Raw genomic sequence first — 13,408 nt, forward strand, 5'->3', positions numbered from 1 at the left:
CCCCCTTGCTTACGTATGTACTACTTTAACCATGGTGTTAAATGGACAAAACAGACAATGCTCCTAGGTTCAGGTGGCTTTGAAAGGCTTTCATAGCTAGAAAGACTGACTATCTCTTTCTGGTTTATGTGCAGTTTGCTTTGCTTTGGGGTCCAGATACCCTGCATCTTCAGGGGTCCTAAGTATCCCCTGGGTATTTCTGAACTGGTCTGTGATAATGGTCTTGTATATTTCAGGGTGAGAGAAGTTTACGATGGGATTCTGCAGCATGATCTCATTCCAACAGAGTCATCCCTTCTTCAAGCAGGGGAGAAGAGGCACCAGGGTTTCCAGGGGCTGAAAATGCTGTTACCAAGTGTTTTTTTAGGAAACTATCTCATTTATTTTATTTTACATTTGTTAACCGGGGAAGTCCGACTTGATACAGGTCCAGTTTCAGTGGAGGCCCAGAGAGAAAAGCTCCAAATGTACAAAAAAGTGTAAATACAGTGAAATTATTACAGTGAGTTATCACAAAACTGAGATTTGATTAACGATATGTACACACAGGTACATGTTTTTCTCACATACACACACAGCAAATGTTGGAAGCAAGTAGCTGAGAAAGAAAGTTAAAGATTTCATATGAAAAAGGAAAACCTATATTAATGGTGGTTATCAGCTTATCTTCATGTACTTTTGTAAGGAGAAAGTACAACTGTGTAAACTCTTACCAGTATTCTTCACCTTGGGGATCTCCTGCCAAGGATAGCCCTACATCTGGTCATTATACCAAAACCTTTAGATCTTCTATGTGCCATAACGTCACATGTATGCTCTCTGTACAAGACGTAGGGCATAAAAGGTGACGTATGGACGCAGTTATCCAGAACTGAAATGCACCCAGTAGAGAACACTCTCCATAGGACAAAGGAGTCCAGCTGAATCTTCTGCAGGACTCTTGGAAGTAGGAGAAGGGGAAGGAAGGCAGAGAGAAACATCACCTTCCAAGGAAAAGAAAAGGGCGTCTGTCTTCTGCACCAGATGGCACAGCACTCTGGAACAGATAAGAGGGAGCTGCCTGTTCAGATGGGAGGCAAAAAGACCTTCAGGAATACCCCACCAACGGACATGTCTCTGTGAAGCATCCATTTGTGAGCTTGTGTTATGGACTGCTCAGTGTCTGCCAGTAGACTGTGTTCTGAAGGAATATACGCTGCCTAAAGAGTTCACTGATGACCAATAACAAGATCACAAGCCTGAAGAGCCAAGCCTGCAGAGAAGGTAAGAGTTTGTGCCCCTTATTTATTAGCATACCTTATCACTGTGGTGTTGTCTATGTAAACCTTCAGAGGGCCTGGACAGACAGATAATTTCTTTTATGCTGATATGGTCCGACTTCTGATTGGGGGAGGGGGTCGACAGAAATCTTGAACTTGTAGGTGACCACAGGAAGTCCCACCACCCCATGTCTGAAGCACTGGTGAATAGTTCTTGAGAAGGAAAAAGTGTCTGAAAAGGCAGGCCTGGGTTGAAGGTAAGCTGTATCCACCACTTGAATTCCTGCCTGAGGCAAGGAAGGAGAGGCACTCTGAAATCCAGAGTGTGACAATGATGAAGCCAAGCTGACCTGCAGTCCCACTAAAGCTTCTACATATGCAGTCCGACAACAGGAAGCATTGGAATAGAAGAGGCCATGAATCCTAGGGCCAGAAGAAACTCCCTAGTTGGAATAGGCGGAGAAAAAGGAGACTGAAGGAAAATTGTCTGGAGGTGGAAGAGGCCAACATTGGTACTGTCGGAATCCTGCAACCCAGATACACATGATTCTGACAGGGAGTCAGGACAGAATTCTGGAAGTCGACAGTGAACCCCAGACTTTGAAGGAGAGATATGGTGAACTCCAGATCCTGCAATAGGCAACTGTGAAAAAAGCCTGAAGGAGGTCTACATAAGGAAAAATCTGAATGCCTTGGATCCTGCAAAGGGAAGTCAAAGGAGCTAAGCATTTTGTAAATACCCTTGAGGCAGCAGAGGCGCCAAGAGGCACACCAGGGAACTGAAAATGAGAGGAAAAAAAAAAAGAATACAAAAACTTCCTGAAAGAATATGAAGGTAAGCATCCTTCATATCCAAGGACACCAGAAAACCTTAAGTTAGCAACAGAGGAGACAGGGTCTGAACAGTAAGCATCCAAAAGGAAGGAACTTTGAAAAATGTGTGGAGTAAGGAGAGATCCAGAATAGGCCTCCAAGTGCCCTTCTTTGGAGGAGCCAGGAACAATGTGGAATAAAATCCCTTTCCTACATGAGAAGGAGGGACAGATTGAATAATCCCCTGGGTCCAATAAGGACCGAAGACTCTCTGACAAATAAGGAGGTTGAGGAATCCCTGAAACTGACAGATGATAGAACCCAAGAATCAGAGGTGATGACATGCCAGTTTGGAAGACAGAGGGGAAAGCCAAAGGGACAAGGGAATCTGAATGAGAGTAAGGGGGGGAAATGTCTAAGAGAAGCAGGCTTCTCAGATAGAGACTTCTGAGTCACAGCAGCCTGACAAGACTTATCAGGAGTAGTTTGTCTACCACCCTTCATGCCTTTAGTGACATGAAGAGGCTGCATGCGAACAAAAGGAGGCTTAGTAGTATAACTCTTCTGAAACTTGGGGATAGGAGATGCAAAAATATGTTTAATGTTCTGCAAAGCATTACCTTTAAAAATACATCAGTAATAGCAGTCCCAAAGAGATTTTTATTATTCAAAGGAGCATCCAGCAGCTAGGCCTTATTGTCCACAGATAAAAAATGCAGACAAAGCCATTAGTAGTTTCTCATGACAGACCCAACAGCAGCACCTCTGGAAGAGTCATCAGCATCATAGCCACACTTGACAAAATGGTGATCCACCTAAGAGTTGGAATCCAAAACAGATAAAGCATTTACCTTCAGAATCAGGGAGATCAGAAATAACCTGCAGTCCAAGATGATTTACAAGGCTGCTTGGATTTCTGTGATGGATTTTCCCTGGATGACCCCCAGGTAAGGGTTCTATAATGGGTTATAAATGGAGTTAGATATTTGCTGAAAACTCTGGAAGCAGTGGATAAGCCAAATGGCAAAGCACAAAACTAGTAGTATAATCTTGCTGCCATAAATCAAAGGCATCACCTGTGCTCCTTTGTAATAGGGACAGGAATGTTGGAGTCCTTCTGCTCTGCAGTAACAATAAAGGTCCCTTGAAAGATCATGGGTAATAGCTTCTTAAGGGTTAACTTTTTGAATTTCAGGATGTATAGAAAAGTACTGTTTTTGTAAGTAAACCCATCATAACATATAATCAAATGATCAAAGGTGCAGTAGTCTAAGCTATATGGTTTGCATGCTGCAAGGATATAACAGCTGGCCAGTTTTCAAAGCTTCAGTGCACCTTCCACACCCCCAAACCATTAGTCAGCTTGAGCAGACCAGACTAAAATGACAGGTTTAGGGACAAAGCCCATCAGGGTTCCTATACCACAGATAGGAGGAGGCTAAGCCCTGAAAGGACAATACCTAGGACAAACAAAACAAAAGTTCACACATTGGCAAAACCAGCACACCAAGAAACAAGGATGGAGGGAGCGGCTACTGCAGCAATAATCATCCAAACATGTACTGTTGTCAGGCTTCCTTATATAACTGTACAATGCTCTTCATATTGTTTACTTTTGCAGTAGACTAAGCTATATGGGTAGATTACCACAGCTGTCAAATTTTGGGAGGTGGAAGAAGAGTCAATGAGCCCCAAAGCTTCATCTAGCCCTAGAGAAGGAATACAGCTTATAATGCTTTGTAAGAAAGTATGTACAAAGGACCAAGTTGCTGCTTTTAGAAGACTTCTAGAACCCAATCTTTTCCAAAAAGCCATAGATGAAGCAAAGGCCCATAAAGTGGGCCTCGACCCTGCCTGGTACAGTTTTGTTGTGGTGTGCACTTAACACAGGTTGCCCCTTCATGCTTTCACAACAAATGAACAACTTAACTAAAAGATTTAAGATAGTACCAAATTGGTCTGTGGAGAAGTCAAGGTACAGAATATCCTTACTCCCTCATTTTTAGATTCAGGGAGGAAAACAGAGAGATGGGTAGTTTGACAAAGTAAACTCAAATACCAAATTAGACATACAATAAGTATTAATTTTCAAAGAAACCATGTCCCTGTGGAAAATGGAGTAGGGTTACCTCACCCATAAGAACTTGCAACTTAGACACCCTTCTTGCAGAGGGGGCAAGGTAATCAGTAAAACTGCTTCCCATGTTAAGAACTGCAAGACAGCCAGCTCAAATGTAGAAAGTATTAGTTTCTCTAACAAACAATCAAGATCCCAAGGAGGCGCCACCAGTTTTTTAAGAGGCCTCTTACACAAAGTATAGGAGAATGCATTAAAGAGAGGAGGATCCTTGGGCAGACATGTTGAAATGGCCAATAAATGAACCCTGATGGAGGAGTAAGAAAGGCCATAGAATAGTAACTCACGGTATTACTGTAAAACCAGAGAAGAGCTAGCCCTGAAATTGGTGTCGATTATGTTGCTAGCACCAACATGAAAAACCTTTTCCATTAGCTAATACATGATTTTCTAGTAGCAGGCTTTCTTGTCTCCATTAGTATCTGCTGCAGGTCCTCAGTAAACCAGTGCATTAACGGAATTAAGACCCTGTCATCCAGGTAGTCAGCTGAAGTTGATTGGGGTGAGGGTGCATCAAACACCCCTTTATGTTGCGTGAATAGATCCAGTCTATGAGGATGTTTGTGGTAATTGCCCTTGCCCATTTCTAAAAGAGTGGAGAAAGTACAGTTGTGTAAAATTTTACCATAATAGAAGATGTCCTTCTCTTAACTGTTGCAGCATTTCTTTACTAAAAGGATTCCCTACCAAGGGTAGCCCAACATCCAGCCAGTATACCAAAACCTTAAGTTTTTACAGACATTATACACCACATAACAATGTTGTACAACTTTACAACAGAAGAAACCGTTGCAAAAGAGAGTAAAATCCCATGATTGGAGGAACTCCCTGCTCAGCCTCAGTAAAAAGCTGAGATCCCTCATAAAATCTTCCAAAGCTAGTTATGAAAACAAAATCACCACAGATTCTAATCTAAACACAAACACAAAGCATTCTATAGCTATGACAAGAATCTCAATGGCAATACTCAGATCTGCTCAGAGTTACAGCACAATGGCACTAAATATACAGAACAAACTGATATTGCCAACATGCTGGCAGATAGGTTCAGTGCCAACTAAACCCCCCCACCCCCACCCCCTGAACTCTTCCATCTTTATACTGGAAGAATGCAAAGTTCCTCTAATCACGGCTGCACAAGTAAAAACCACACTCTCCAAAGCCAAGAACACAGCATCCATGAGACCTGACAATATCCCAGGCTGTGTTCTACAATAACTAACAATAAGCTCTACTAAAGGAGGCCTTCTCTCACCAGTAGCAATGGATAACAAGCAGGTCCTGGGTGTTGGATGATACAGCACTAATTCCCATGGTGGGCAAATGGAAAGCCTGTTTCATGTTCTGAAAAGGTGCTCTCTCATACTCCTGAATTATGCCTCACCATGCATCAAATTGAAAGCATATACCTAACCTAGAAGAGACAGTCAACCCAACTACTGTAGGAGGGTATACAGTAAGATGAAATATGTCTTGCAAGCCTTCATCAGCCAAGCAGGAATCCCAACAACCCCCCCCCCCTCCTCCCCAGTGAGCTGGATGGTTATGGTGGTGCACTGAATGCTAAAGTATGTGAAAGGAGGTGCTGACTCCTCCCAGATGTGGTTGCTAAGGGTGTACCTGTCCTTTTTCCTCTCGCTATCATCTAATGATATAAAAGCAGCTGGAGACAAACGGAGACTCTGAAAAAAGGCATCATCTTACAGCTTCACAGTAGATAACTAGGATATCGGCCCTAGAGTCCTTACAAGCCTAGCCATGTTAATCCTGAGTTGCCCCAATTGTCACTGGTTAGATGAAGAATTTACAGAGCGAGTCTATGATGTTAATCCCAAGTTGCCACAACTTTCCTTATTAGAGAGACGCAATTTGCAGGGGAAGTCTATGATCAACACAGACTACCCCTGTCCATGAGGGGCATGGGTGCCACTTCCAGGATGACAGTTGGCTCTGAAATGCATTACCTTCTCCTATCTATTCAACACTGGTATACAACAGAGTGAAGGGTCATCCCTTCTCATCCAAAATGCCCATCCTCGAAGGATGCCACTATAAATGAGGAGATGCTTGCCTCTAGCTTCTACTACTATTCACACCTTTGCCTATGAATAAGCTTGTCACAAAGTGCTGACTCGCTAAGCATCTTTACTAAATCACAATTTACTAAATTACAAAAGCACATATACATTAACAGAAAACAAAATATATGAGTATTTCCATTATTTTCATGTCATATAATGATCTTTTCTTTCTAGGAATTATAATTCACTCCAGCATTACATACACTGCTCAATTCCTCTAAGGACAGAGACCATCAAGAAGTAAAGTATTATTCTAACTACCACACCACTATAAATCCCACAGTTATCTCCCTAACACCCCTTCCCCAATATAAACGCCCATAATACTCCGGGACCCAAATGGAGGACTGCAAGTGCCCTAGTGGTCATTAACCTAGTAACAACCTATTACTTTTTTCTCTCTTAAACCTCACTTCCTCCTGACCATTATTCTTCATGTATTGTTCTCACAAACTCCATTTATTTCTATGCAATTTTCTCACCTCCAGTTCTTTTATCACATTTACAATATTCAGTACTCAATTACTGCTAGCTTAGATTTTCATCTTCATTTTCCAGTAATTGCTTTTGGCAGCCAATAGCATTAAACCTAATATGGGCTTACCAAGTCTAAGAAATATAGCTAGTGTCCCACCAAAAAATGATTTCTCTAGTTCCAACCATTTAATCCCCAAACAATTCTGACAATGTATCCTTGGGGGATTTCTAAAATCTGCCAACCTATTACACCCCCCACAAAAAAAAAAAGGTTAACAGCTACCTCTCTTTTTCCCATCATAGGTTGAAAGTTAAGTACTAAGCTAGCTACCCTTGAGGGACAATTTAAGTCCAACCAATTTCCATTTTGGTGGTTGAATTAACCCATCCCATTTGATATTAGATTGGCCTTACTTATACCACAGTCGATAATTATATATTACCCCTAATGAGAAGAGCTGTTATCATATCATGGATAAGCTGAAGGGACTCATGCATGGGGTAAAGCATTCAGGAGCTGCCTCTATCCATTAGTAGTACAGGAGGCAGTCCTGAGGTATATTTTCTATATAAATCATACCTACATCATTTGTCTACCTGAGAAAAATGTTTGTGAAGTCTGCTTGGGGTATAAAATGCCTATGCAAACACTTCAGAGCAAAACTCCTGCACCTTTTTCACCTTGTTGCATAACTGTTTGCCATTTATTACTTAAAATTGTCTTTCCAGTTTCTCTAACCAATCTTTTTTATACCTCTTCAGACAGAGTCTTGCAGTTATCGTTCAATGTTTGATGTGCTCTACTAATTATCCTTTAAGAGAAGCTTCTGTTCTAGACTCAACTGAAAACTCTACCAGAGATGGCCCTTCATTTAGCACAACCACAACCCTTTCTTGCTGGCTATACACTGCCATAAATCTCTGTTAGGAAAGGCAGTCTTCTAACCTACACTCCAAATTTCTACTTGGCCACATCACACACTATTGCCTTATCCTCTCTAGTTATTTGCCTTATTTTCTACACCCCCACTTGCAGTCATTCCTATTGGCAATACCTACTGCTCCTTTATGAATATAATATTCAGTACTTTTTTTTTCTTTAAGGACATGTATCCAAAATCCTATTCCCTCATTTCCTGAACTTCCCCACCATTTCATAATCAGTCTGGTTTCAAATTTGATCCAGCCATATGAACTGGGAGCTGGACATTGCCTATGTCCTGGGAAACATTCCCCAAGGGGGTTACCACTGGTGCACCTCAAACGAGTATTTCATCCGGCCAAGAAAATAATGGTTATAACTGTGAGACCTAGAAGTCAAGGGCATGTGTGCACAAGATGAAAAGGGACCAAAATAATGGGTATAGTTTCCCATACTAAAGGGGTGGCGTAAGCCACAAAACTATGGGCTAGGCTTGTAAATGCCCTCGGGCAGATAGCCTAGTATGAACCTATGAACCTAAGAAGCTATCTCAGGAGCAAACTTAATATCAGAAGGGCAAAACTAATCTACTCCAACTTTTTAGCCCTTTACCAGTACTCTTGCAAGGTTCCGAAACTGTGCGACAGACCTTCAAACCAAATGCTGCAATGTGTAGTGGCGCAGGTCAAAAGCTTTGCCCTGCTTAGTCTTCAGATGGCTAGGCTGAAACATTGCCACTTAAGGTAATGCTTCACATCATGTACCTCTCCTAAGCAAATACAGTGCCAATGTGTTCTGAGTCATGATTTGGTGGTCTTAAAATCATTTCCATGGCTTAGCTACATCAAACATGAAAACCAGTTATTTTGCTATCTCAAGTGTGTAGCTTCAGATCATAAAGCTGTAAAACCAGCACAAAAAGAAAAGTGGTCTCAGAAGGTAGTCAGAATTATATACAGCTGCACATGACATAGCCTTGAGCCAGGACATGTGCACAAATGAACTCGGACAATTCAAAGAAAAACAGCTGAAATGAAATGATCCTTCACAAGAATTCAATATAAGGGTCTCTAATGCAAGATCACATTTTTTTTAATATTGTTATCAGTCATCAACAGTGGCAGAATCTGCAGCTGGGGCAACTTAAAACAGGAAAAAAATAATTCAAATATATGAAGGTCCCATTAATTACTGAAATCCAAAGCAATTTTAGAAAATATTTGAAAATCTTAAGAGAAAACAGCACATCTTTGCTGATCAGGTAATGTAAAAAAAGTCAAGTACAATCAGGATTATGTTTAGCAAGATATACTTATTAACATTAATTAAATGGTGAATATGTAGTAATCTCTTTTGCATGTTCCAGCTGTTTTAATTTCAACACATGTTCTGACTGTACAAGTCAGCAATCAAACATTTAATGTTTAGTCTCATAACAGCATGACATGATGTGTCTAGTTCAGTGTCTGTGCCAGTCTGTATTTCACTTTTTTTTGGGAGGGGGTGAACTATTTTTTTTTTAAGCAAACTAGGGCACACTACAAAAAAAAATATCCTTTATAAAAAAAAGTAGGTGTGTGTGTGTGTGTGTGTGTCTGTGTGTATTTAACTCCTTCACATTTCTGACAGCCAGTTATGTTTCTGGTAGTATTTTGAATTCACAGTTTTTTATTAAAATTTAGGGAACGCACGTGGTGCTGCAGTAGCGTTGTCGCCTCAGAATAAGACGCTGTCCGGTTTGATTCTCAGCAAGAGCGTCTTCTGCGTGGAGACAAGCGTGAATGGGCGTACCTTCATTGAAGGTTGTGCAGTCAGGGCTAACTCGGCAAAAATCAACTACCAATCATTAGTGGATCGGAGTTCCGCTGTGGTGACCCCTAACCGGGAAAAGCCGAAAGACACACACACACATGGCTATACATATGCTGTACTCACTTTCTTACTAACTGCTAAACCATGGTCAGCAATACTGAAATAAATGCTGCCAATGACAAACTGATATTATTTTATATATATATATATATATATATATATATATATATATATATATATATATATGAGAGAGAGAGATAACATCTTTGTCTTACGACATTTGGTTGGGCTATTACAAAATTACAGCATCAGCATTGCCTACCATTTCAACGGTGGCATAAAATGACATCCCAAGCATTATGCTACGTCTAAAAAAAGTTCCCCACACACAAAAAAAACACTAGTAGAGTACAGTGTCATTCTTCTAGGAAACGTCCTAATGCCTTACATACATCTGCATGATAAACTATAAAGGGTAGCACCTGGCTACTGTGAAAACTGTCAGACTACTATGTAAATTAAATCATTGTTTCTTCTGCTGTATTACACATTCAAATAATATTTAATATGAACAAAGTACTTCTGCCATACTGAGACTTATGCACCACTCATGTCTAACTACATCATTCCACCATTCTACCATAACAGATCATTTTACAAGGCCAAAATAAGTACCTCTACTGCCTGTAAATATATTCATACATTCACAGTTAGGATACACAGATTCTTGATGATCAACAAAGCAACTTTTGTTTTTTGATAACAGCGGTGTTAAATTCTCTTTCCATAAATACACAAACATCTGCTGCAAAAAATGTGTTCCATCTGGGATGAACACACACACACACACACAAATAAGACAACATTAGCGAACTCAGAAAACCAACAAAAGGACTCGTACAGCTGTTGAGGTATTCAAACATAGATGTATAAACAAAAAAACAGTGACAGAATTCTTAATTTCAAGACTGTCTGTCTTACAGGTACTGTGCACAACTGGAACCCATGACAACAAGGGCAGAAGAGAGAAATGCTGAAGGAACAGAATTAAAATTGAAGTGAAGGTGTTCAGCCACTTAGATAAGCTCATGCATTTGCTGCAATATATTTCTGATTAAACTTCACTCAAGTTCAATCTGGCAAGAAAATATGCATTCTGAACTGCTGCCATTAAGTTGTAACACACCAGCTCTTGCAAGGGCTAATAGAACTTACTTTCAACGTCCAAGAAAAAATGTGCTGCATTGTGGTTTATGTCCTTTGTTAGCACCTCAATGAGATTACCCATGCCAGCAAACCTAAAAATAAAATGTCAAAATCATTCAGATTTAGTTAACCGCCCGTGCAGTCCTATGGTTGAAAGGTAGTGGTGGATCCTGTACACTGCTGCCTTGCTTATTGGCAAAATCTGGATACTGCATCTGTGTTCCACTCATGAATACCATTACAGACTCTTAAGAATGATATAATGAGGATAGCTAGGGAAAGCAATGAAGAAATTCACATTTGTAAAAGGATAAAATTAACTTTTCATTGTACTAAAGCATCATATTTCCTTCCAACCTATATATTTTAGTAAGCTGATAACATAAAACTGAAAGTTCAGTTCCATTCATTAGCAAAAGGATATCCAAGTCCTATAAAAAATTCTTAGAAATAATCTGCATTACAATGTATTGAACAGCCTTAAAAGGGAAGATAAACACTGTCTTTACGGTGTGTACATACACACCTCATATTGTTTAAAGCAAACAGCAAATTTATAAAATACCTACCTGTGATCACATCTTTAAACTCCCTGCAAGAAACAGTTAACCTTGTAAATGGCCTGAAATTACTTTATTTGAAAAAACAGAAACCGATCAGCACATTATCTGGTTCGTGACTTATTAGTGCACCATGACAAGTTACAACTCAGCCACACACGGAGCAAAATTCTCTGTTCTTTGAGCTGACCCAAAGGTTAATCATAGGCCCTCTGATGTTAACACTTTAGTACCGTTTCACTCTGAGGTTAGCCAAACGTACTCATCTCAGCATTTACAATGTGCCCAGAACTGCCTCCTTCTGCAATTCATATGGATATAAGTGTATTGGTAGCATAAAGAAATAAAACTATTTTTTTTTTTTTTAATTAGACCCATTGCCCCTACAACTACTGGAACTATCTGGCTATCTTTTTCACACTGCTCTCATTTCTGCTTGCAAATCCTGTTTTTTTATGATTTTGCTTCTCTGTGTATGAAGAACACTACTCACTGGGTGTAGCAGTTTTAAAGGAACTATGCTACTTTTGTCTTTTTTCCTGGACTATTACATCTGGTTTTCTTGCATCTATTTTTTTTTTTTGAACTACTGATAATGGGTGATCCCATGTGACAAACATCATTCTCTACGTTTTGTGATTCATGTTTCGAGTGCTTCTCAACTACTTCAATACTGCAGTATTAGCAAAATCCCCAATGCAACAGTCTTGCCATATTATTCTGGCTTTTAGTATATATCACACACACACATATATATATATATATATATATATATATATATATATATATATATATATATATATATATATATATATATATATATATATATATATATATATATATACACACACACACACGGGCATATACACACATTTATATCTATATATTTTTTTTTATGTGTGTGTGCGCATATATATTGATCCACTTTGTAATCTTAAAATACTGAAATCCCTAATTTCAGTGTTTCGAGACCACAATCACGAAAACACACAACTTGTTAAATACACCATCCCGAGTTGGAATCCCAACAGTAGGATATAAATAGCCTCTAGGACTTTAAGAGGGTGTACAGGCTACAAACAAAACAATGGCATCGGCGGCGTATCCCCCACCGGACATTATTGGAACCGTACACGAATCCACAGTCTCACAAAAGGGGAGCAAAGTCCAAATAATCTAAGGTTATGTTTTCCACTTTGAGCGTACAGCCAGTGAAAGGAAGTACTGGTGCTGCAAGTAGAAGCTGGCCCTCCGGTGCAATGGTAGGCTTATTACGTTAACCGTACCTACCGGTGAGCAGCTTAAGAAATCCGTAGAACATAATCATGTTGGTGACCTGTCGAAAGCACCGGTGAGCAGCTTAAGAAAGCCGTAGCACATATTCATGCTGGTGACCCATCGAAAGCAGTAGAAATACAATCTGCACAGTAATCTCAAGCATAGGGAAGTATCAAGAGATGCACCCTATTTGTTAGTGGAAGACACGTTAGTCTCCACATCTTTGTATGTAGTACTACACCTTCCCACTAGACGTGCATTACTGCAACAAGTGGGAAGTGTAAGGAGAAAAAAAACAGCAATAGCATTGTAAATTATCTCTTTGATCTAAGCCTTGACACCATCTGGACGGTACATTCTTCTACAAGCGGCTAGTATGTAGACAACTATACAGCATCCACAGGCTGGTGCAGTAAAGAGATATAGTAAATTCGTCCCCTTACTGTACTGTCTCATGAACATGAAGTCTTTAAAAGCCTATAATGCAATGTGGGATTGCATTTTCAGTCTGCTGTCAGAGAAAGATTTTGAGACTATGCTAAAGTAGGTCTTAAGTAATTTTGAAATAGCCGCAATCAAAAGTATACGCTTAAACAGGAGTGAAGTCTAAAGGCTGCCTATTCCACTTTGGCAGGAATGAGTGCCGGTAAGTGCAGCAGCTGGGATTAGCCTCAATACAGACATGGCGTTCCAAAAGGCTGCTAAATCACTAACTGCATTACTGTTTTTGCCAGAGGATGTTACAGACATACCAGACACTGAAAGAGAGATTTCCCCCAAAGGGTAGGGAATTGAAGTACTTTAGAGATTGGTACGTGTTTGGGAGAAAAAGGAAATTTACCATCCAGAAACTGTTTTACCCC

General features: G+C 40.0%; 1 protein-coding gene across 1 annotated transcript in view; it reads right to left on the minus strand.

The window, feature by feature from the left end:
* Positions 1-13,408, minus strand: part of CYRIB (CYFIP related Rac1 interactor B) — a gene marked incomplete in the record, with an annotated part of 1,384,994 nt that overhangs the window by 540,716 nt on the left and 830,870 nt on the right. The window contains 1 exon segment of the mRNA XM_044066242.1: positions 10,717-10,799. Coding sequence (XP_043922177.1) covers positions 10,717-10,789 — 73 coding nt within the window.

The sequence above is a fragment of the Protopterus annectens genome, chromosome 3.part1 (assembly GCF_019279795.1).
Source record: "Protopterus annectens isolate FY-2018-M chromosome 3.part1, PAN1.0, whole genome shotgun sequence".
NCBI classification, from domain to species: Eukaryota; Metazoa; Chordata; order Ceratodontiformes; family Protopteridae; genus Protopterus; species Protopterus annectens.